Here is a 25676-nt window from a genome sequence, read left to right on the forward strand (position 1 = left end):
GTGAGTACGTTTTTCTATCAAAAAATAACGGCATTATATATAGTTAGAATTTTTAAAACCCAGATTTTTTTAATATTAATTTATTAAAATTTAAAAAGACGTTTCATATCGCTTGGAAGTGCATTTCAATCTTTAAACGCGTTTTTTCTTAAAATGGTGTTTTCAAAGTCGATGACCAATATTACTCGAAAATGGCTAAACCGATCAATGTTAACAATCTCAATCTTTAACACGAGCTTCTTAAATATATTTTTAGTAATAAATCCAAACATTCTCGCACTAATAAATATTTTTTTATAAGCAATTTAAGATCGAAATTTTATCAAATAATTTTATTTTGCTTATTCCTTTGATTAATTTTTAGTCGTTTTGTAGTGACCACTATATCTCTGAACTGGATTCTATGAAATTAAAAAACCAAACAGATTTCGTCAAAGTATTATTATTTTTTATATTTTTAACGAAATCCTTTTTGTTTTTTTTTTTATTTCAGAAGAACCAGTTCAGATATATAGTGGTCGCCGCAAAACGTCTATTTTGAGAGGAGCTCCAGAAGATCAGCTGTAGTTCCTTTCCAAATAAATATTTTTACGAATATTAAGTCTTAAAATACAGTTAAAAGATATAAATTTAAAAGTTTTCTCAGAAAAAATTCTTTAAAAATCGTTTTTTTCGTGCTTTTAACTATGTAAAGGGTGATTTTTTAAGAGCTTGATAACTTTTTTTAAAAAAAAAAACGCATAAAATTTGCAAAATCTCATCGGTTCTTTATTTGAAACGTTAGATTGGTTCATGACATTTACTTTTTGAAGATAATTTCATTTAAATGTTGACCGCGGCTGCGTCTTAGGTGGTCCATTCGGAAAGTCCAATTTTGGGCAACTTTTTCGAGCATTTCGGCCGGAATAGCCCGAATTTCTTCGGAAATGTTGTCTTCCAAAGCTGGAATAGTTGCTGGCTTATTTCTGTAGACTTTAGACTTGACGTAGCCCCACAAAAAATAGTCTAAAGGCGTTAAATCGCATGATCTTGGTGGCCAACTTACGGGTCCATTTCTTGAGATGAATTGTTGTCCGAAGTTTTCCCTCAAAATGGCCATAGAATCGCGAGCTGTGTGGCATGTAGCGCCATCTTGTTGAAACCACATGTCAACCAAGTTCAGTTCTTCCATTTTTGGCAACAAAAAGTTTGTTAGCATCGAACGATAGCGATCGCCATTCACCGTAACGTTGCGTCCAACAGCATCTTTGAAAAAATACGGTCCAATGATTCCACCAGCGTACAAACCACACCAAACAGTGCATTTTTCGGGATGCATGGGCAGTTCTTGAACGGCTTCTGGTTGCTCTTCACCCCAAATGCGGCAATTTTGCTTATTTACGTAGCCATTCAACCAGAAATGAGCCTCATCGCTGAACAAAATTTGTCGATAAACACATTTCGAACCGAACACTGATTTTGGTAATAAAATTCAATGATTTGCAAGCGTTGCTCGTTAGTAAGTCTATTCATGATGAAATGTCAAAGCATACTGAGCATCTTTCTCTTTGACACCATGTCTGAAATCCCACGTGATCTGTCAAATACTAATGCATGAAAATCCTAACCTCAAAAAAATCACCCGTTATAACTCCTTAAGCCAGTCTAGAGCGTTTAAAAATGGACTAACTTTGACAATTACATATATCTGAGAGCAAAAAATAAGGAATCTTCTAGCAATTATTGAGCAAGTATTTGTAAGTATAAAAAATATAGAAATTTTCATTAAAAATGATGGCCACTCTGCCAATCTTTAGAATCACTTTCGCTAGGTGACGGTGATTCTATGAGAGGAGTGATGGCTACTTTGACAATCTCTTACAACAAGTGATGATGATTCTGGCAACTTGTGCTATCGGAATTAAAAAACGGAAGCCGAAAGTTGCTAGTAATGTACGTATGTGTGTTCTAAGCTTCACTCGTATGTATATCAATTTTGCGCTAAATGGCGGACATGTAAAAAAACATGATTCCATTTTTATTCGAGGAATTTAACAGAAAATTGCATACAAAAAAATGCACCTTTTAAAAAAATCGCACATATGTACATATGTAGTTTACTTGAAAATGTTGCTGTAAAGCCACAGTTAAAATTTCAAGTGGGAGAACAAGAAAAAGAAAGTGAAAGAAAAAAACAATTGTCAAATTTTAGTTGAACTGACTCACACAAGCACTTCGACACTACAACTAATTGTACAGAGTACCATTAATCTATCAATTGAAAAATTATATTCTCACAACATGTTGCACAAGAGTGCAATATAATTATTCATCTAACATCCCAAGGATATCGGGACTAATATAGGGTTGTCAAAGTAATTATTACGACAATAATAATTGATTACCGGATGACGATCTTCACATCCGTTCGTTTACCGCCAATCCGTACAAGCGATCACTTAAGTTAACTTGATAAAATTTTGAAAAAAGTTTGTTTTTACAGAATTTTCAGATCTCAAAATTATTAAACGAATTGACCGGACTAAACTTTATATATTAAATTTTTTAACAGATCCTCGTTCCAGAGTTTCTCTACTACTTCCCATAAAACGCCATCTTGAATTCTATTAATAGATAAATCAACCGTTACTATAGATAAAATAGAAAGTTAGTACAACAATCCATAAACACTACGCAATTCGAAACCATTTCTCATGTGTTCTATTGTGAATTAAATATGCAGTGTGGCCACTCTCTCTTATTTGAGTAAAAAAAAAATCTATATATATAAAAGAAAGTTGATGTTAGTTACACCATTTATAACTCAAGAACGGCTGAACCGATTTGGCTGAAAATTGGTGGAGAGGTAGCTTAGAACCAGGGTAAGGACATAGGATACCTTTTATCTCTTTATGTCAAAATTGAATACAACTGATAAATACAAAAATTATATTCATATGGCTCTATGGCTCAGTAATCAGTCGTTGAGTATGTATTATACCACGTGCATCCCAAAAGACTGATGTCATACATAACCTTTCCCGCCGCCTTTTTCCTTTTTCCACCCCTGTTCATCATGTGCAGTCCACTATATTGGCTGTCGATTGGACTCCAGTGGGAAAGGATGGAGTTATGTTTCTATCACTGATGAAAAATTTCGGCTTTATTCCGATTAGAGAGCACTTAAACACTTCTCAGAATCAGTTATTCGTTGTTTTTCTTTGATTATGAACTTGCGAGACACCTACTTTGCTCATTTCAACTGTTTCCAGGTTATCAAATATCTTTTCAACGGTGGATTTCCCTGAGCCAAATTCAACGGTATTTTCCCCAAAAAGCCAAATGCTTTATTAACACACGAAATGCTCTATGATCCATTTTTTTATAAACTAACACAAGTTTCTTCACAAAATATTATATCTCATTAACTAATAATTATAATCCAACTAATAGAAATCATATAGATGGTAGTAGTATTATCTAATTATCTATGTATCAGCCACAGTGAAGCGTGGACGGGTCCTCTAGTTGTTAATAAACAATGCCAAAATCCAAAAAATGGATTTTATTGCTGACATAATAGTAAATAATATACAGGATCATGTAGGTCATCATTAAGCGGCTGATAAGCGGAACAGCAACGGAACGGAAGTTAATGTATGTACATACATATGTATATACAAATTTGTCTTTCAAAAATTCTTTTTATCGTGATAAGTAAGATAAAGTTTATACATATCTTACAAAATATAAAATTTTTGTTAGAAAAAATTAAATTATGCGCGATCTCCAACGGCTGTAGTGATTACACCCTAATATGTTCATGAAACCTAAAATAAAAAAAATAATCTTCACAAGAATTGCCCTACTGTGGTAAAAATAATCTCAAAAATTCGCAAAATGACGTTGTTGTTTTTTAAGAAGAAATTTTGTGCCAAAATTTTGATAATTTTGGGTCTGCCAAATTTGATTTTTGGTCAGAAAAAACTCAACATTGCCTTAATGGTTGAAATCGATACCAAAGTAGGAAGTTGAAACAGGAAAGAATATGAACATGCGTCCTTCTGAACCAGCTTAACCTAGACAAACTAGACTATATCTTCCCACGGTTAGATTTCAATAGTCAATATCAGATACCCTCTAGACGTGAATGTAAAAGATGGGTAGTAGGGGAGGAAGAAGAAGAAGGACTGCGGAGTAGTATACTTCAATGATCTTGACAGCCCTGATTCTATTCATCTACCAAATTCAGCCAATATTTTCAAAGCGTTAGTGCTAGGTATAGAGAAGACCTGTGAAATTATATTGAATAACCACGGAAGGACACCAAAAGCAACACATGCAAGGCCGTCAAAAACAGACACCAAACCTGGAATGGTTTTTCACATAACGGATATATGTATGTAGTAAGTAGTTTACTGAGAGCACCAATTGGTTCGAGCGCAACGATGAAAGGGAATAGCAAGGCATTCTACTACAGTGCATCAAAATGGCCCATGGTGGCGGCAGTCCTACCTACCCATCATAACAGTTTCGCGATCAATATTATTTAACAGCTTAACAATAAAAAATGCGATACTTTCATTTCAGTTTTCTATTTATTTACAATATCTTCAATATTTTCGACAATAGAAAATCCACCAAAAGACCTACGAAATTCAACAAACCGGTTACTATGCATTTACACGAGTAAATTCTGGTTGTACAACTAAACGGCAAGGAGTATATATGTATAAGCAATTGAATGTTAGTTGTTATCTGTACAACATAATTAGCTTTTATCTTATATATTGTATGTATGTACTTATATAAATCAAAAACACTACACTATATTACACAGTTTTTGAAAGTAATTTCAAACAGCCGAAAACGCTTTTCTTAACTATACACTACATCCAGACATGTACATATGCAGTACGGTACAATCCGTAGCTAAAGGATTGCATGTAACTTGTAGATAATTATGTATAGTATGTATGTATATGAAAAAATCAGTTAAGATTTATTGTCGCATTGTGCTTAATATATTTTAATCATTAAATTACTCGTATTTTAGATTTGTTTATTGTATATAATAACACATATAAAAAGGAACAAAACTTTGCTCGCCACAAATTCGAAGCTAAAACGGTTAACGTTACATATTCATATTCATATCATATTACATATAGATGGTATAGGTGGCAAATTGCACTGATTATATTCAAACCCACATTCATATATGTATGCTTGTAGATAGATTCACACGTGCGCATTGTAAATATTTTGAGAAAATAATTGAACTTTACTCGTTTACTCAGTTTATCGGTAATATATATAGCAGTAATGCTTGATTTATATTTTTTTAAATTCACTTTCAATAATTTTCGTCCCTTAGTATACCGTTTAGTATTTTTTTCCAAGTAAAAAATAAGAAAATTTAACATAACAATACATATAAATATCATTAAAATATAAACAATAACAATTTCATCATTTACGCATCGTATCGGCCACGCTTTAAATGGAATAATTCCCTAAGCAACTCCTTAATTAAATCGTAGGCAGAGAAGCTGATGCCAACCGCGATCGGTCCCTTGATCCAGTTCATGCTCAACCCTTTGTAGAAGCCATTTTTTATACCTTCCTCCCTGCAATTAGTAAAACGTAAACGGTATAGGTTTTAGTTGGGAGTGCGTCTGCTAGTTATTGGCTTTACAGTTAAGTACTCACTTGTAAATTTTCTTCAAGGTCGAGTATATAGTGCGGTATTGATTGTTGGTGTCTTTATTGACGCGCATTGTTTGCATACGCCGACGCACTATGTCCAGTGGGTAGCTGGATGTTTGACCTGCCGCACCGGCTACAGCGCCAAATGCAAGCGAGACTAGAGTATTCGGTTTCGCATTTCCTGTCACCTCTGCAAATGGATAAAAAATATATATTTTTGTTTATTAAAATAAAAACAAGAGCGAAGTTTGACTTTGGTGGTTGCGACCTATTTTGGGGGTAGCAAATTAGGGGTGACTATCACAACCATCTAACGACAGCCTGATTATTATAAGTTTGAATTGACAAGACATACTTTCCTTGTTGCTCCCAATATTTGTAATCAATGTTTATATAGAGGACACATATCAAAACAGTGTTACTTTAGGGAAACCAACCAACTCGCAAGTCCGACCAGACCACGGATGCAACTAACTTCAGATGCGCACAGGACGCCTTTAACAGTGAAACTATTGGAGTGAAATCACCACAACTTCGTTTTGGATAAACTCCTACTTATCCATAATTGGTGCCCACAAACCAAATATCATATAGTATATGCTCTGCTTGTAATGAGTCCCTGCTTTAACGCCACCTCCTTATGGTTATGGTGATTATTTGAGTTAACTTGCGCCTAAACAGGGTATATAAAACCGCTAAAACAACAACAGAGTTTTTGACAGGTAGTGAAAGAGGTTTGAGAAGTGTTACCATTTCAACCTTGCTACGATCTCGAAGACTCTCTTCCCGGGAGGCCTGATGCTTGGTTGAAAAAAATGTGGCTATTCAAAGAAATATTAATTGTGTCATTATTCTGTAAAATTTTGAAACCATTGTGATTTAATATTTAAAAACGATCCGATTCTACCTCGCGTACTTCTCTTTTTATGTGGAACTAGTGTCTCAGTTTATTTACATAGGTTTGCCAACATAAGTATATTGTTGTGCCAAAATTTTAAAATACAACTTTTTGATATGAAAATGACCGCCAGAGTATATTTATAAAAACTTTCTCCTATAATTTTAATATTGCTACTTTTCTGATTAAACTCCTTGATTTTAAGACTGCATCTCACTCAAATCACTCAAGTAGAGTGGTTGGGATTTTAGAAAAGAGGCATATCACGGATATAACTGAAAGAGTAATAGCAGTTTATAGTAAACTTACCATAATATTCACGTTTGAGTGTGCCATAGGTAAAGAAGGAAACACCGGCATAAGGTATCACGCCTAATACGGTCGCGAAATAGCCTCGATACAGTGTACGCGGTCCTTCTTCGACCCAAATTTTTACAAAAACTTGACGGAGTGTTCTGTAAGTAAACCGAAATGACAGTATAAAATTAAATAACAGCCTTATTATGCCGTTAACATACCTGTATCCGGTGTACTTGTCCGTTACGGCCATTCGGGCACGTGCCAAATCTAACGGATAAGTCAGAGACTGTGAGGTTATGCCCGCCAATGAACCGGCTATAAAACGTCTGCCTTTCGTGCTGGCGGAAAAAATTATATTATTGTATTATAGTATAAATTAGTAAAAATTTAGGATTTTGTAATGAACATTAGTTTTTTCGTTTCAAAACGACGTTATTCACGTTATTCCTTATATATATTTTGAAACTTACTCGCTACCATCCTTATCTACTTGCAGAATCTTTCGCCACTGCTCGTGCGCCGTAAATTGTATGGCTGCATAAGGCACAATACGCGCCATGGTCGCCGAATTTCCGCGCCATAACGCCAAAATACCCTCTTTTTCGTAGGTATTCCTAAGAAAAGCGATCGCCGCTTTAAATGAGTAGGGAACGTTTTTACTGCGAAAAGTATTTAAACAAAAAATTTAGAGCGAAAAATTAAATTTTGCGAATCAAAAGCAAAACGTACCTTATTTGAAAATTGATTTTTGTGCGATCCAGAGGGGCAATAGTGGTTTTCGCCAAAGCTCCAGCCGCTGAACCGGACACCAAACTTATGAAGACTTCATCGAAAATTGTGTGAGTTCCTGCATTAGTGTTAAGAAAGTTAAAAATTTAGTTAAAAAAGTAGAAATTTTTAATGAAAATGCTATTCTTTCTCACCGTTATTATTTATACTCGAACTGATGACTGCGTTTGGACTTGTGATCGTTTCCGTTATACTTTGCACTGCTACTTCACTGGTGCTAACACTTAATGCGGTGGCATTACCGGTGGCTGCAGCACTTGAGGACAATTGACTACCTGACGACGACTTAATGGACATCGCTATGTTGGGCTTCTCGAGAAGACGGCTCATTGCAAACTGAAAATACATATAGACAATTAATACATGAACAATTTGGGACTTCACGAGGCGGCATAATCATAATGGAAACAGATGAGCAACTAATTTCGTACACAATTTAATTAGCAGCTGGAACTTGGTGTCATTTGTTGAGCTTCATTTGCGTTGCAGACGAAACATCAATAATGTTTGTGAGGATTATACATGAGCAAAAAATAGTAAGACTTTGTTTATAATTTCAAAATGCTTAATTTATTTTTCAAAATGTATGTCGACCCCCTGAAAGAAATCCCCCTGAGGCCTAATACACTTGTGCCAACGTTTTTATCAATCTTTGAAACAGTTGTTAAGGTAAATTTCATTTAATATCTTCAATTGACTCAAAACGGTTTCCATGGAGCGCTCGATTAAGTTTGTCGAATAGCCAGAAGTCATGCAGAGCTAAGTCAGGCGAATGCGGTAGTTGCGGCACGATACTGATTTATAATTTGGCGCAAAACTCACGAAGAATCAATGCAGTATGCCACGGTGCATTAACCAAAAGTTGTCGGCAAATAATTGCCGACTCTTTTTACGAAAAGTTTCGGCAAATGTCGATATTCGAACATAAAGCAATCATTAAAAACTTGTAGTTGAAGTCGACTTAAGCTAATTTTGATTTTTATACTCTGAACAGAGTTTATTTAAGTTTGCACGAAGTTTGTAAAAACTTTCGCGATACTTTTTGAACACACCTCGTATAAGAGCATATAATTCTTATTGCAATCAACAAGGAAGATGGTTTCTCTCCCGTCAAAGCTTCGTAGGACTGAAAATGTGTACTTTGCCTTTTCGAATTGCCTTAATTTACGAAATGAATACTTAACGAATTACAGATATTTTTTATAGAATCGCCTTATCGCCTTAGGGACATTAGCTTTTAATTTGTAAGTAATATTTTTTACTTGAAAATTCACTGTTTCCATTTGTTTAAAAAGAATAATCTATTTAAAGACAATACGTGTTACCGGATACAGTTATTATCATTTCTTAAACCACGCTAACCCTTTAAGATCAGTGCGTTGGCCGTCGCACTCAAATAATACGCACTCGTAAGTACATCATATTAGTGGAAATAGATGTTCTTATCAAATAATAAATATATAAAGTTAACATCTGTATTATTCGATGAAATAAACTCCTCAAGCAAACTGTCACACTTTGAAATATTTTAAACTGTTCCACAGCTGTGAAGGTCAGGGTATAAATGCCGGATTAAACGTAGAATGCGTTCGTTAGTGTGTGAGGATTTGTTGATTTCGTATGGCTAATTAGCACAAAGATTAAATCCATGACGCACAAATGACAAGTGAAATGAAAAAAAAAGAAGAAGCAGTGATAAGAGGTACTTTTTGTTTACCGAAGAGTATAATACTCGTAGGAAAGTAGTAGTCGGTACATAGTATGTATGTCAAAATTACGTGGGGTCAGTAGGATAATCTGGCTTGTTTTTTTGACATTTTTTTCATAAAAATTTTTATTCTACAATAGAACATTTTTCACATATCATGAGGTATATCGTGGAGTGTATAAACAAATTTTTTCGGAATTTTTTGATGACATCTGTCGGAGAAATGACTGGGTGAATGAGATGCGTTTCTCATTCGTTTTGGATCATCTGAAACACAAAAACCCAATATATTCTTAAAAAGTACGTGAATGGTTATCTTCCCAGCTAGAATCATGAAAAAATTTTGACAAACAAAAAAGTAATTAATGTTTGTTTTTTTTTTATTTAATTTGTTTACATAAATTTTGTCATAACATTGTCAATAAATTATAAAAAAAATATAAGGACGATAGCCAGGCGTTTTGTGAACATTAAAAAAAAAAATTAAGCAAGTCATGTCGGCCAGTTTAAAAAAGTGTGTTTTGAGAAAAATGCGTTTAAAGTTTGAGGTATGCACTCCGAGTGCTCCGAACGTCGAGCGGTATTATTATTATATTTTATATTTATTATTATATCCTTTCTCGAATCCTTCCAATTGTAAAGTGGGTTTCTACATCAATTCTAAGAGTATAAGAGAACAGAAAATGCAAACAAAAAATTGAAGAAGAAACTGGTTTTTTTGGACAATGCTGCTAGTTACTAAATGGTGATCTATTTCGAGGTTTCCTAATTTTTTTTAAGAAAAAACATAGAAACTTAAAATTTAATAGGGAATATTTATTATCATTCGAAAGAACACTCATAGACATTTATTTTTTAAAGATTAGCTCTTTCAAATGTTTGCCGCGGCTACGTCTCAGAAGGTCCATCGGTTGAGTCGAATTTTCGATGACTCGTTCGAGCATTTCGACTGGTAATTGGCGAATGACATGCGTGATGTTTTGTTCCAAGGCCTAAATCGAAGCAGTATTGTCCGCATAGCCTCTAGACTTTACATATCCCCAAAGGAAAAAGTATATGTGTGATATCATACGGTTTTGGTGGCCAATCGACCGGCCCAAAGCATGAAACTATCTGCTCACCGATGTATTCTCTCAATAAATCCATGCGATGTGTGGGAAGTGGCGCCGGCATCAAATAGTCGGTTATCATGACCCGATAACGGCCGCCATTTACGGTTAGGTTCTCACCGGTATCATTTTTGAAGAAATATGGACAACAAATCACACCAAACCTTTGTTTTTGTCTGAATGAAAAGGCAACTGTTGAATCTCTCCACGTTGCTCTTCGTACCATATGTGGCATTAGGCTTGTTTACATACCCATCAATCCATATATGGGCCTCATCGCCAAACAAAATCTGGCTTGAAAACGTCGGATCTTCTTGGAACTTTTCAAGAGAGCAAAGAGCGAAGCGGGTTGCGCTTGCAGTGACCACTCTGAGTCTGATTTGATAAAATTATATGATTTATGCATGTACGTATGCATATATAGATATCTACCGTTTTAGATTTATTTATTATGAACTTAGCACCTTTCCTTTATGTGATAGCGATAATGATTTCTCCGTTTGCTTTTGAATTGATAAAGCTATCACTGAAATCGCCTATCTAATCCATTTTAACCTTTGAACAGTGATTAACAGTTAAACAAATTCTTTATAAATACCAAAATAGTACTTCAAAAAGAAAAGTGAAAGCAAAAAAGTAAATTAGGTTGCAAATACAACCCTATAAAAGTTTGTAATATATAGAGGTTCCTTAAACAATTTCGGAAAAGCTGCTTATATCCATATCTCCAGAAAAATTAAACAACAAATCTCGACTCTGTCGTGTATTGCGGGAATATTTTCTACTGCTATAACAATAACTACAAAAACTGGTTTGAGATCACTTCGTACTAGAAGATACTCGTACAGCAAAGTTAACAATACATTCTATTGTGAGAATACAACTCAATATAAAATGAAAAAAAGCATAAAAGGCGCTAGTAGCATTTTTTCAGTGATGAAATGAAAAGTAAATCAAAAGTGGGTCGAAAATCAGATTGGAGATCTAAGCTCAAGATAATAAATATTAGTAAAATATCAAATACTTATATTACAAATAATCAGCAAATATTTAAGGCTGTAAGTAGTAATAGTAGAAGCAAAAGTCCAAATTGTTTTCCACATTTTTATAAATACAGTGCCTATGCAGGTAAGTGTTCATTATCAGTAGCAGCGACATACATATGAGTTTTTTATATGTATAAAAAGTATATAGCACAAAAGAGAAGCGAAAAGTTGTAAAATCGCAAGATTTTACTATGTTTTATGTCGGCTTTGTAGAACATTGCCATCGATATGCGTATTCATGGTAGCACTAGTGTGAACCATCACTTAAGGTTAGAAATTATTTTCGATAGAATCAGTGATAATTCTAAATATGGGGGTTTTAATCTCGAGTAGTAAAGTAGTAAAGTAGTTTTTGTAAAAAAAATTTACACTTCTGAGTGATTAAATCGTATTCGTATTCTTTCAAATTAATAATATTATCTAAATATATGTATCTAAGATAGTCGTCTGAAAATACCAAGTCGATCGACATATGTACATAGCTGTTGCGGAGAAAATTTTCTTAACGCTTCTAAAAACAGCGTTTCTACCAAAAACGTTAAGGGTTCGTCTCAGTGTAACCGTCCGAAAAATCACTGCTTTTCGCCAATTTTTTTTAATGTTGAAATTAACCGTTATTTGAAAATATCGATTACGAAATCGAGATTAATCGGAAAAATTTTAACTAGATTAATTTAAATACTTTGTGACATATGTATGTAGTATCACATATGTATATGTATTTATTTTCCAGTTATTTTATTTATAAAGAAAAGAAAATATATTTTTGTAACAATATTTGTCACATAAAGTAGTAATGATTAATACCCATACATTTTTTTTCTGGAATAAATAAAGCTGCAGCACCCTAGTGTGAGGAAACAATAGAACCAATTAGTATATTATATGTACCATCTATTTAGGTATGTATCTATATACTTATGTATATATGTATGTTATGTACATATGGAAAATTTAAGTAAACTGAATTTGCATAAACAAAGTATTTAACATTTGACAAGGAACACACAGACAGAAAAACTTTGTGCACGGTATACACAGTAAATCCCAGAAAGGTACATACATATACATATGAACATACATACATATGTACTATTTGCATACCTATGTACATAGGTATAAACAAATTTGTATGTCAAATAACACACATACATATGTACATATGTATGCATCTAGGCAATTTGTTACTAGCAACCTGAAAATTAAATCTAGGCAACTGATATGAGCAGTAAATTTATTGCTGAAGATAATGCTAACTGTTGGAAGAAAAATGTATGAATGTACATATGTATGTACATAAGTGTATCAATTAAAATATTTAATTCCATTAATTTAGGTAATTAAATTTTTTTATTATTTTAGTATCCTTCTAAGAGAACAACATTTACAGTAGAGTAGTTAAAAATTAATACATATGCATACAAACATGTACTTAATAATAAATTTAAATATTAATTAATAAATTTTTTTTGTTACCGTTATTATTATACATATTAAAAAATCGATCTTAACCTTAGCAATTTCGACAATATTTATGAAAATGATTGGAAAAATGTTTACTTTGCTACACAAACTGACATACACAAATATTAGCACATACATATACATATGTATGTATGTATACATATGTATTCAAAAGCCATATTTTAGCAAAAGCATGCAAATTATTATCTAACCGTGCATTTGATCAGCTAAAAATAAACTTCACAACTTTAACAGCGCTTTAAGTGAACATCTGTACACATAACATAATATTGAAAGGCGTTGCTAATTAATTGTAAATTATTCAATTCTCACACCAGATGTTGTACATAGTACCAAAAGAAAGTTAAAATTTTTGGAACATTTTTAAATCGTAAAATTATATTATCTATTTTACTACATACATAAGTATGTACATACAATAAATGCTTATAGATTCAATTCCAACTTGTCGGCACGAGTGTTATGTCTATATACATACATATGTACATATAAGTATGTACATATATACATATGTACCTGAGCAAAGAGTTGTATATTAAAAATATATGTAAGTCCAAAATCCAAATACAAATCTTTCGTGTGCGCCAAAACAAAAGATCTCTGGCTTATATCCAAAAATTTTCAAATAACTATAAATACAAGAGAATTTGTTCCGACATTGTGGGCGTTTTTTATATAAAACATTTGAACTAGTCAAGAAAATATAAAATTATTCAATAATAAATTTTTAAAATAATATGGACAAAAATATCACAGGACTTATTGACAATATTACCAAATTACCGAAAAATCATCGCATGCATAAAATGGATAAAGTAAAGTATAAATAAAATTCTTGTAGAAAGACAATATATCAACTACTTACATCCGGAGAATAAAGGAAAAAACGAACGAACGGAACGAAACTTTTATTCCTCATGCGACCGCGATTATTACCAAAGTACAGAGCCGCAACAAAATTCTCAAGTCGCTAGCCGACAATACATGGTTAGAGGGCAAAGAACCGTTGTTGGCAACTTACAAGGCAATCGGTCGACCGGTCCTTAACTACGCCGCACCAATATGGTCACCTGAATGCAGAGAAACGCAGACGAGGAAGTTCCTGACTTGTCAGAATACTGCAACTCGGACTACAATGGGATGCCTTTCGATGTCTTCTATCGAACACCTGCATAGTGAAGCCCATATGCTCCTAGTTGAAGAGCATAATGAACTCCTCTCCAAGCAGTTTCTGCTGGGGTTCTATCGCAGAAATCATCCTTGCAGTCACCTGCTTGGAACATGAACAGGTCATTCCTCTATTAAGTTGACGACATCAGACAATACGCCGACCAGACTTCGGACGCAACTAACTTCCGACAAGCACTGGCGGTCAGTGGAGCCATCAACACCTTCACCGACTCCCTTTCAGTGAATGGCGAAATTGGAGTAAAACCAGCACCCATTGCAAACGAAGAGCTCGAGTTGACGCGAGAAACGAGAGTGACCCTTGCGCAGCTTCGTTCTCGATACTCTAGCGGGTTAAACCCCTACTTATTCAGAATAGACACCGACATATCCAATATATGTATGTCCTGCGTGCAATGAGTCTCCGCATGACACTGGCCACCTCTTTGCATGCCCCACCAACCACACTTATCTGACACCCCTCTCCCTTTGTTCCGACCCCGTCGAAACAACACGTTTCTTGGGCCCTCCGTTGGATGACGTTGATGACAACTTAACTAATTCTTCCATTCTAACGAGGATAAGGTATCGGTTACAACAACAACAAATTCAAGCTCTTGTAAGGAATTATTTGTATTTTTATTCTTCAAAAGCTTGACTGTGTATCCTTAAAATTAAACCTGTATTTCTATATGCATATACATATATCCATAGAATTTCAAAACAATTGATATAGTGCCTTCCAAAAATCACCTATTTTTTTGGCTGTCTCGCTAGGTGTGCCCCTTAAATGTCAATAAAAGCTCAGAGGAAAACTAAAGCACACATATGTACATATGCAAATGTACGTATAATATATGTAGATAAATACATACATATGTCAACACCTAATCAGGTATGGTCGCGAAGTTAAACAAGATTCCTGTCATGGAATGAACAGAACAACTAAAAAAATAATCATTATCAAAATAGTATGTGGGAACACACATTATATTATTACTTTGTAGTGAAAATACTAATTAATGTCGTTGGATGAACGATTAAGGAATTACTGGCCTTACATACATATGTACATACATATGATCGAATGCATGTACATACATATGTATACCATATATAAAATTGCGTTTATATGTAATAATATGTATACTATGACATTTAATTGCCGATAATTCCAGTTTAGCGCTGAGTCCTCATGACTTTCGGTTAGCTATGAATAGCTATTACCGTTGATTGATTCTATCAATTTTCCATGACATTACATATGGATAAGTACAAATATGAACATAAAAACACGTACAAACAGCCATGAGCATATGCCTTCACACATGTGTTAATAAGTTATTTGTTTTATTTTATTATGTGTGCCGGAATAACAATATATAATTTGATTACCGATAGTACGTGCGAAAATATTGAAATAGAACACTGTCATACCTGTTTACTGATCTAAATGTGCGCACACATACATAAGTATGTATTATATATTAGCAAGGTATATTTGATCAACATGTTTACATTGTGATATCAGTTGCTTTAAAAACAAAATTGGTTAGTTTACTTTACAGTCGAGTTAACAGCGAAAAACGTTACGCATGCTTTAGTTTTTATTGGAAACTATAATATTATACAGAAAGATAATATTATAAAAAATTACCACCCTCGAACGATAATAACAAATTATTCATTAAAAAAACTCTAACATGCTAATTCAAATTTCAACATTTACCTTTTGCTATTTAGTGTGAAAATTGCAGTAATAATAACACAACTGAGCAGTTTTTTAACATTACTTGCCATGAGCGACGGCTGTTAATATAAACGGCTGTTAAAAACAATTTATTTGTATTAGAGATGCAGATCAACGAATTTTTGAATGATGAAATTGCAATCGTTGAAAGCGGTATTAAAATACCTGATCAAATTTGACCCGGACTTACAATACAGTCTTTATTGTCGCCAATATCAATTTTCGAAACACTTGTTATTAGAGTCGGTTGGGATGAAACTCAAGGCATTGAAATCAGCGCATTTTGGTTTCTTCGGTTTCGGCTCATTTTGTGAGCCACATTTGATGGATTGTTAGGCAGTTTCGAGGTCATATTCATAAAGTCAAGTCTCGGCATTAGTATAATGCAAACTGGTTGTTAAATTTGTCCCATATTAAAAATTGCCCGACAAACTTTTCACGTCGTAAACAAACAAATATTAATTGACACTAATCTGGGGAAAAAGTTAGAGTCAAATTTGATCAGATGCTATATAATTATAATAGGTCCGTATAACCAAGAATACACGCTGGCGGCCCAGACAAATATGATTGACAGGGGCCTATTTCATAGCAAAATTTCATGAATTTAACATTCGTATCACAAGCTGAATAAGCTTCAATGGGCGGGTAAAGCTTTGAAAATCTATTCCTTCCATTGCAAATAAAAATGGCTGAGGTAGCACCACTTAGAGACAAATAAACAATTAATAATTTTGGAAAATATAGTATCATGAAACTTTATTCGTATTCTACTTAAGGTTGGTAATATGGAACGAGGACAAAGAACTATGTCCGTTCCCACGACAGTTGGGTCTACGTAACCGGAACGGACCCGGATATTTATCCGGCCAAGGACTGTCAACTCGGCATAATTCTGCCGCTACAACAACAACAACTATGTGTGGATACCGAGTTTTGTGATAGGCCAACAACTTTCAGCCCACATGTACATATGTATAATATTTGAGGAAGTGAATACATACATATGTATGTTATACGATCGAGATAGACAATAAATAATTTGCTACACATTTTTAATAAAACAGCGTTTCATATACTTTTACAACCGTAATTATGTATTTCTTCACATATGTACATACATACATAAATGGGAGAGGCCATCCGAAATTTCAATTTGCACTATAAATAGATTTTTATACATACATATATGAGCACATCGCCATCAGAATACATATTTTGAGTACGTACATACATATATGTTTGTACAATTCGCAAAACGCGATTATGACCTCATGTGCGGTCATACATATGTATGTATTGTATGAGTAAACAAAACAATGCGAAACAGTTGAAAGGCAAATCAAGAGAGTACGTTCAAAACAAGAAATGTAATGATAAACAATACAAAAGCGTGTTGTAAGTAAAAAGGCAGTAACAGAAAACAGCTGATTGAAGACAATGAACAATTATGGGACGCAGTCAAAGACTTTTTGCTTCATACATAATCGCAAAAACATACTATATGTATCTACATATATGTAAGCACAAATGTATAAAGATACATATGTAAATATACTTTGAAGTGCATTTACATTTATATATACACAATTTCATAGGTAAGAAATCAATTTGTGAGCTTTTGAACGCTTGCACTCTGCATTTTATATTGCGTTTATTAGCATTCTTTTTCTTTTTAATATTTTGCAATTTAAAATGATTGCATTAGATTTGAAATTATTGTGCGCACCATGATTGCGCTGCAGTGACGCTCATTGGCAAATACTCGTGAATATACATACATATGTGTATGTATGTATGCACATGCAGTGCATTAATTTATGTACACACACACATACAGGTAAATATGTACTGTATATAATTTTGCAATGCGTTCTATTTATAAAATTAGTTGTCGCTGTTTATTGAATAATAAAGCACACGTTTGCTACCGTTCTGTGCATAACTGCATGTATGTACATGTACATAGATACATACATATGTATTTGCACATGTAATTGACATTTAAATATTTTTCAAGGTTTACGCCAAATGGACGGCGATCATTAGATCTTGACGCATCTGAACTAGAGCACTTCTACATACATACATGCTTACTAATATGTACGAATATGCATGCCCCTAGTTGAAAAAATGACTAATACGTACGCACACCCTGCAATATTGTCGCAGTGATTTCTACATACGCCACATAAAATAAAATTGACTATAAAGGTAGTTCCATAAATACATACATAGATATGAAATTTCTAACCGGGCACAACAGTCGCAGTGTTTTTGTCTGGTTAAGGGAGCGTCGCAAAAACGTGTTTTTAAAATGTTTTCTTAGTGGCTTATTACACGCAGCAACTTTTGTCTCGGCAACTCTTGGTTTATAGGCGAGGGGGCGACGAGGAGAGGAGAATCGCGCCGAGTTTCCAGTGTTCAGCAACTCGCTTTGTGTTCTCATTCGTAGCAGTTCGCTGCGACGTTTTTCGGCATTCGTGTTCTTTCTTTCGTAGTACATAGTTGCATTTGAGTATATTTTTTTGAAATTAATATTTTGAATATATTTAAAAAATTTAATTTCATCTTTTGGCAAGTAATTTGCAAATATGTATACAGATATACATAATATAATATAAATATTTTAGAAAATGGAGTATGACGAAAAAATCGAATTAATTAAAGATATTGTGAAATGTATGGAGAAAGCCATACAAATTGATTCAGACGATAGTGAAAAGGGTGACATATGTATGTGAAAGTCTGCCATATAATCTTTGTTTTAATTTTGAATTATAAATAAAATGTATTTCTTAATTGTCAGAACGGATTAATATATGTGATAGAGTGGCCCAAATACCCATAAGGAAAAAGAAACGACAATGGGTTAAAGTAAAGAGTAGACAATGGGTTAAAGTAAAGTGAAAGAATGAGAAAAAAACACAAACAGAGTTGCGCAACACAAGTTGCTCGTGTGAAGGTAATGGGCGACAGCAAAAGAGAATCGCCCGAGAATTAGCAACTTTTGTCGCCTCGTGTAATAATAGACTTAGAGTCAGAAGCTGCAACTCAATTTCAATTGAACTAGTAAAGACAAGCTAATGTCAGGCAGGAGTGAAGGAACCACAGTTATCCCATTAGCTTCTGCTAAGCCATCGCGAACTAGATTGGCACCAGCTCAAAACAATTTGTTTGCTCTGATCATTTTACGGATTGTTCTTTAAAAAACTGCCTCAAACAAACAAAAAGTTTCAAGAATAAAAAAAAGCGGGATAAATTTTATGAAATCCTGTCCGTATATCAGAGAATATTACCAAAATAGTGTCCGTGTCCGGTCTTTAGAAGGAACTCATATTCGGTTATAGGAATTGCTTTTGTTTGAAAATAATAATAAAAACGTTGTGTTCATAAAATTTGTTTAGATATGGGTGATGTCCGGCTATGAGGGCGGTCCGTAATGCGGAAGTTCACTGTATTTGGTATAGTGGTCCGATCCGAATAATTTATTCAGTTTGTATGGCAGATATGTATGTACATATATGCTACAGTGGTCAGATATTGAAGGATATCCGAAAATTGAACTGCTTGGGGAGAAAATAATTGCAAAATTTCATATATAGAAAGACGGACAAAGCTAAATGTTATTCCATCTGAACAATTTCTTCGGAGATTGCATTATTGCCTTAGATAATAATCCATGCCAAATTTCGTGAAGATATCTCGTCAAACGAAAGAGTTTTCCTTATAAGGACTTGATTACTATCGTTTATTTTTTATGGCAACTACATATGTATGTATGTATGTATACGATATAATGGTCCGATATCGGCGGTGCTACAAATAAGCAGCTTTTTGGGCAGAAAAAAAGAGTAAATATCATATCGATATCTTTAAAACTTAAGGCTAGTCTCGTATTTCTCGTCAGACAAACAGGAGGACATGGCTCAATCGACTCAGCTCGCCACGTTGATCATTTAGATATATTTATGTATGTACATATGTATGTACATATAATTTTTATAACTCAAACTTAATATATCCTATTCAGGGTAGAAAAATTAATTTAATTTTATTAGATTAGCAAATGAAGACAAAAAGTATTAAATAATTTAGAAAATGTAAGCAATTATTGTGGAAAAAGTTATTAAATTTTATTTATAAGAAATTAGTTAATTTTATTTGACATAATAACTTTTGAAAACAATGTTTTATCAGACTTGTTAAACTTCGGGTAGTAAGTGTCTTCAAATCACAACTTTGTTTCTAAGTTGGAGTACTTTTTCCCATGATGACTTTTTCATTAAATTTATTTTGTAATACTTAAAACAAGTTATTTGAATTTATTTCTATATACATATGTATGCATGTATTTAGTAGTTTAATTTTGTATTAGCATTTTTTCCACTTTTAGTTTAATTTAAGAACATTAAAAAACTCTTAATACCACCTTCAATAAATTGTCGCACTAATGTCGTTTCTGTTTGTTGAACTTATTTATAGATTTGCACTACAATTCGAGATGCTAATAGACCGCAAAGCGAGCGACTCAAGGGGGCATACGCACATACTATACATATAATAAATACATGCTTACGCATATACAAATTGTATATGTACATATATAAAACACATACTAAATAAATATGAGTCGGTATATGAGAATTATACATAAATTTATTTAGACACACACCTATGTGTACATTCCTATATAAGTATAAATATGCTCCATACCAAAGCATGAGAAAAGAAAACGTGGAAGGAGGCTCGTACAGTATCGCGCTTTGTATGAAGAGCTATGTGGGCATGCGGACTTTGAACTTAACCCGGTAAATAACGAAACTGATAGAGACTTAGTAAGTAAACAAGTAATAAAAACAACATTTCATTAAGGAACAAATAAGCAAAAATATTGCAATCGTATCTGTAAGGTGTTCAAACAAGTACAAGTATTTATGTTTGTGTATGCATATAATTGTTTATTTTATTTATTAATAATGTATAATATATGTATATGTACATATAAGCATATGTAAGTATGTGGTTTGTTATTTACATACGTATGTATGTATATTGATGCCGATTAGTGTTTATGGAATTGTTATTGACACATTGACAGGTGCATACATATTTTCATTAGGTGTGACATTAATATGGCAATTTATTATGAACAATGTTTGAAATAAACAATAGTAAAGCCTATATAAATTTGTGTTTTTGTGTCAGACAATAAAGCTTTTACGCATCAACAACGATACAATTGATATTATTTCAAATTTAAATAGAAAGAAAAACAGGAGCTCACTTTCTCATGTTTAATTGCAATAGATAATGTTTTGATATTTTTAAAACTGCAACTAAATTTTTTATAGATAACTTTTAGATTATGAACGTTTTACATAAGATTTCCAAACTTTAAAGAGTTTTTTCCACATTTGGCGTTTTCAAAGTCGGTGGCTCTCATAACTTTAAAACTACTAAATATTGTTTTGAAATGTTTAACACTTTTTCTATATAATTTACGAGTTAACTCTGGAGCGTTTTTTTCTCAAAATTGTTAATAGTTTTCGTTTTACAATAACAAATTAACCGAATTTTTTGCAAGCAAACAAATTGAAAAATCGGTATTTCGAAAAACTCTCTTGGAGTTAACTGGGCAAAGCGATTATCTTACGATATTATTTTAATATTTAGATTTCAGTGATCCAGCAGCGAGTTGAGTAGACCTCAAATGTCATACTACAATATACCACTTGGTGTTTTTAAAATAGATTTTTACTGTTTCAATAAAAAACATCATAAAAAGCCGTCTTCTTTTCTACGCACTAAGCACCCTTGCGTTGCCCTTAGTGTATACATACATATGTATGCACATATATACAGAAGTACGTACATACATACATACCCATACATCCATATGATAAGCACAAATGTGAATTTTTTTCAAATCAACCTTCATACTGTATATACATACATACATTTATATCTAGTTATTTATCTGTTATCACCACTGATTTAAATTATTTATAGTGTTTAGATCACTAACCTTTGTTTTATCGCTACTTTTAATTATCACAATTCTTTAACTTTTGTATTCATAATTTTCGTCTTAATTAAAAAACAAAACTTGATACATTGGATGTTGTACGTATGCAAATATGTATGAGTATGCGTATGTTCTCTTTATTTTTCCCCAAGAGCTAATTATATAATAAGAATGTCATTTTCGGAAAATTGCAGTTCGGTTGGAACAATATTGAGGCAATATTTCAGTTGGAAAATATACAGCAATCAACACTTACCACTCTTCATCCAATTGTGTTGCAGTCTTTTGTTAGATTTTAGAGGAACTTGGGCGATGCTTTCTGTGCGAGGTGGGGGTTCGAACAGAGCACGCTGGCTCCTAGTATTCCACGGCTATTGCCAAAATTCTCAGCACCAACTGCGGTTAACACTACACACATCGATTTGTTACTTATTCGCACTTCAGCCTACTATAAGTGAGTTTAAAACAGATAAAATGTTTTATTTGAAATTTATTTAACTCTTGTTATTTACAACACTTATTATTTTAACGAAAACTACGCACTGTGTTGAATTAAAGTGTATATTTCTAAATAAGTTTGAATAATTCTTATCGCCTTCTAGATTTTTCACTTCACGTCTTAGCAGATGATATTTGTAAATTTGCTTAGTATTGCTTAATTATTCGTTTTTCAGCAATTTACTGCAATGGAAAAATTGTATATTCGTACACAACACTTAGCGCCACTGAACTAAAATTATAAGCGACGTACAATTCGCTTTTAATAAAAAAAAATTACGAAACTCCTGAACAATTCCTATGTTCTGACATTTCACATTTGTTTTTGTTTTGTCTCCAACATTTTTTCTATTTTGCTTTCTCAGTTTTATCAGTAAATTTGCCTTGTCCAGTCTTCTATTTACAGAGCACCATCTGTATTTTTCTAGCATATGCCTAATTTCATCCATATCAGTTGTGCGAGTGAGAAAGCAGTTACAGGCTACGAATTATGTTCATACAGAGAAACTAACGCTCTGAACACATAGAGCGCAACAGACTGCAAGCGACAGCTGTCAAATATTAAAATACACATGTTCTTATGGACGGAGTTACTGAGGCAGCTGCACAGCTACATAACTGCGTCCTTAAGAACGTGTGTATTTTAATATTTGACAGATGTTGCTTGCAGTCTGTCGCGCTCTATGTGTTCCGGGCATTAGTTTCTCTAATTCGTAACTATCAAAATGGTTGTTCGCAGGTAATGTTCGTTGTGTATGTTGGACGTTCGAGTCGATCACCAACCAGGACAAAAATTCAGCAACAACTTTTCAAGTCGTGTAAAAAACAAGAGTGGCGTCCAAAAGCTACTGCATATGTTGTAAACAAAAACTGAAAACATTTAATACGTTGTTTTATATTTAAAAGTGTACGGTTGAATTTATTACTTACCTTAATTGAAAGTATAAAATCACTGAGTGAAAAGTGTGTCAAAAAGGAAAGAGCAATAAAACGAAAAAGGTAATCTGGGTGCCAAAGTGACTATTAAATTGAGAAACTTTCATTACAGTTTGAAAACTTCAGTAATAGTAACCTATAATGAAATTTGGTTTTAGAATATTAATATAATATTAAATATTCGGACGCAATTGCGAATATTTGTTGGGATCCGCTTCTAACTCCCTGATTTATACGGCGCGCAAACAGAGAGCTACATCCGAACGCGAGCGTGTTCGCTCGACCTGCTCGAGGGTAAGGAGCATTTCCGCAGACACACTAACAACTAAATATAACCAATCCTTAAAGAGCTGATAGGTGGTTTATATTATTATTTTTATATCCTGAACAGGGTATTTTAAGGTCGCCCCTAAGAATAAAATGTCTTTGATTTTGTCAATTACATTCTGAGTCTTAAATCATTGGTCTGAATCAGTCTCTACCTGTTGTTGTTTTTATTATCTCACATATTGTGGTTCTTAAATTGAGGTATTTCTCTAGTTTCTTATCCGAGGGAGCTGTTGACAAATCGTCTGCTAAATTATGCATATGTTACTATAAACATTAAACAATTACTCTTTGCACTTAAATAATCAGTAAGAAACCTTTTTTATATTTAAAATTGTTATACACTTTCAGAGCATACTACTCGTTTGCGATGTCGGCAGCTTTGAGTCCTTTACATTGTGATCTAAGGTCATATTCAAGGCTTTGGCTCGGCGAGTTCATTGAACTTTATCAACAGGAAGAATGTTTATGGCACCCAAAACATCCAGATTATAGCAATCACAGGTAAATAAAAATGTATATTTTTTTATATAAGCAACTAATGTAATTATTTAAATAATATCTGTAGCGTACGTAATAAGGCCTATGATCGTTTGGTAGAAAAACTCAAGGAAGTTGAACCGAATCCAGATCGGGCGATGGTTGTGCGCAAAATCAACTCACTACGTTCTGCATTCAGACGGGAATTTCGTAAATCAAGTTCAAAGAACAACTATGAAACGAGATTGTGGTACTATGACAAACTACTTTTCATCGCCGAACAGAATCCCAAACGTCTAGCAGCTTTGCGTGATGCCAAACAACCTAAAAGACCGTTAGCAATAAGTTTCGATGTAGACGACTCTATGGAGTTTGAAGAGGAACCTGTTGTGGAAGCTACTACAGTATCACCATCAGAGAATATCAACCACAATCAAGCAACTGAAATCAAAACTGTAACTGTAACAGCGGGTGAATGTGTCATTGTGAAAGATGAAGAACAGCAGCATCAAAATCAAATTCAGCATCAGCTGCAGCATCAACACCAACACGAATTACAGCAACAGCAACATAGTGCCGAACAACACATGCAACATGCAACAACCACAACGCAACCGCAGCACGCAACTGAAGTCAAAGTTTTGGAAATAACATCTCTCGACACAAATTCGCAGCGAGAAATACAACAGGTATATATTTTTATCAATTCATTAAGGAATTATTAAACACATTTTCGTGTTATTTAGGCTGTCAATTCTCTGGAACAACACCAGCAACATATTCAACATCAGTTGCACCAACAGCAACATCAACAACAACAGAATCAGGCTGGTTCAGCGCAAATCGCACAAATTCATCAGCAAGTTCCAACCATACAAATTGCACGTGAACACCTGCAACCGTTGTTCGGTAACTCGTATGCAACGACTACAACTCACCGACAGGAGGATGAATACGACGCTATCGGCATAAATGTGGCATCTAAGTTGCGAGTAATGAATCCAACTCAACGAATTATTGCCGAGAAATTGATTAGTGACGTGCTATTCAATGGGCAGTTAGATAATCTCAGCGTCTCTTCAACTTTGACTCAGTGAAAATATGTATGTCTTTGTAAAACAGCAAATTTTGTGCAGGTAATAATTTTCTATCGTAAGTTATTAGCATTTTATATAAGTAAGCAAAATAGTTATATAAGTTCTAATTGTATGATATAAATACTAAAATTTAAGAAGTTTTTCTAAAATTTAGCCGGTGTATATAAATACATATTATATAAAGCATTAAATATTATGTTTAGCTTGCAAAATATATTTAGCAGGTACATTTGGTACCATTCTTCTTATTCTGTTTGTAGTTTTTTTGAGATGATAATACTTCAATTTCAATTAAAATAAACTGAATCTTTTATTCGAATGTGGGGATATGTATAGTTACAGACATAAAAACTGTTCATACTTTTCAATT

At 33.5% G+C, this 25676-nt stretch overlaps 2 protein-coding genes across 6 annotated transcripts; one reads left to right on the top strand and one right to left on the bottom strand.

Moving 5' to 3' along the window:
* The first annotated feature begins 2753 nt into the window (after nucleotides 1-2753).
* Nucleotides 2754-25557, top strand: LOC105231834 (LIM and SH3 domain protein Lasp). Of its 4 annotated transcripts, none has more exons than XM_049449688.1 (5): nucleotides 2754-2861; nucleotides 20426-20778; nucleotides 24081-24233; nucleotides 24298-24898; nucleotides 24956-25557. In XM_049449688.1, exons 3-5 carry the CDS (start codon nucleotides 24100-24102, stop codon nucleotides 25304-25306), a joined length of 1086 nt encoding a protein of 361 aa, XP_049305645.1. In that variant the 5' UTR covers nucleotides 2754-2861; nucleotides 20426-20778; nucleotides 24081-24099; the 3' UTR covers nucleotides 25307-25557. The 4 variants fall into 4 exon arrangements, with proteins under 4 accessions (XP_049305645.1, XP_019847866.1, XP_049305644.1 ...); XM_049449687.1 differs by lacking the exons at nucleotides 2754-2861; nucleotides 20426-20778 and adding exons at nucleotides 23152-23465; nucleotides 23561-23696; XM_019992307.3 differs by lacking the exon at nucleotides 2754-2861 and having other exon boundaries at nucleotides 19974-20778.
* LOC105231836 (mitochondrial coenzyme A transporter SLC25A42) lies at nucleotides 4559-22768 on the bottom strand. Of its 2 annotated transcripts, XM_011213316.4 has the most exons (9): nucleotides 22512-22745; nucleotides 22225-22416; nucleotides 7810-8011; nucleotides 7616-7733; nucleotides 7357-7545; nucleotides 7105-7224; nucleotides 6896-7041; nucleotides 5692-5878; nucleotides 4559-5609 (listed from the first exon to the last, which is right to left on the bottom strand). In XM_011213316.4, the coding sequence occupies exons 3-9, from the start codon at nucleotides 8003-8005 to the stop codon at nucleotides 5456-5458; spliced, it is 1110 nt and encodes a 369-aa protein (XP_011211618.2). In that variant the 5' UTR covers nucleotides 8006-8011; nucleotides 22225-22416; nucleotides 22512-22745; the 3' UTR covers nucleotides 4559-5455. The 2 variants fall into 2 exon arrangements, with proteins under 2 accessions (XP_011211618.2, XP_049305643.1); XM_049449686.1 differs by having other exon boundaries at nucleotides 22225-22768.
* Nucleotides 25558-25676: the final 119 nt, after the last annotated feature.

Source organism: Bactrocera dorsalis, chromosome 2 (assembly GCF_023373825.1).
Source record: "Bactrocera dorsalis isolate Fly_Bdor chromosome 2, ASM2337382v1, whole genome shotgun sequence".
Taxonomy (NCBI): domain Eukaryota; kingdom Metazoa; phylum Arthropoda; class Insecta; order Diptera; family Tephritidae; genus Bactrocera; species Bactrocera dorsalis.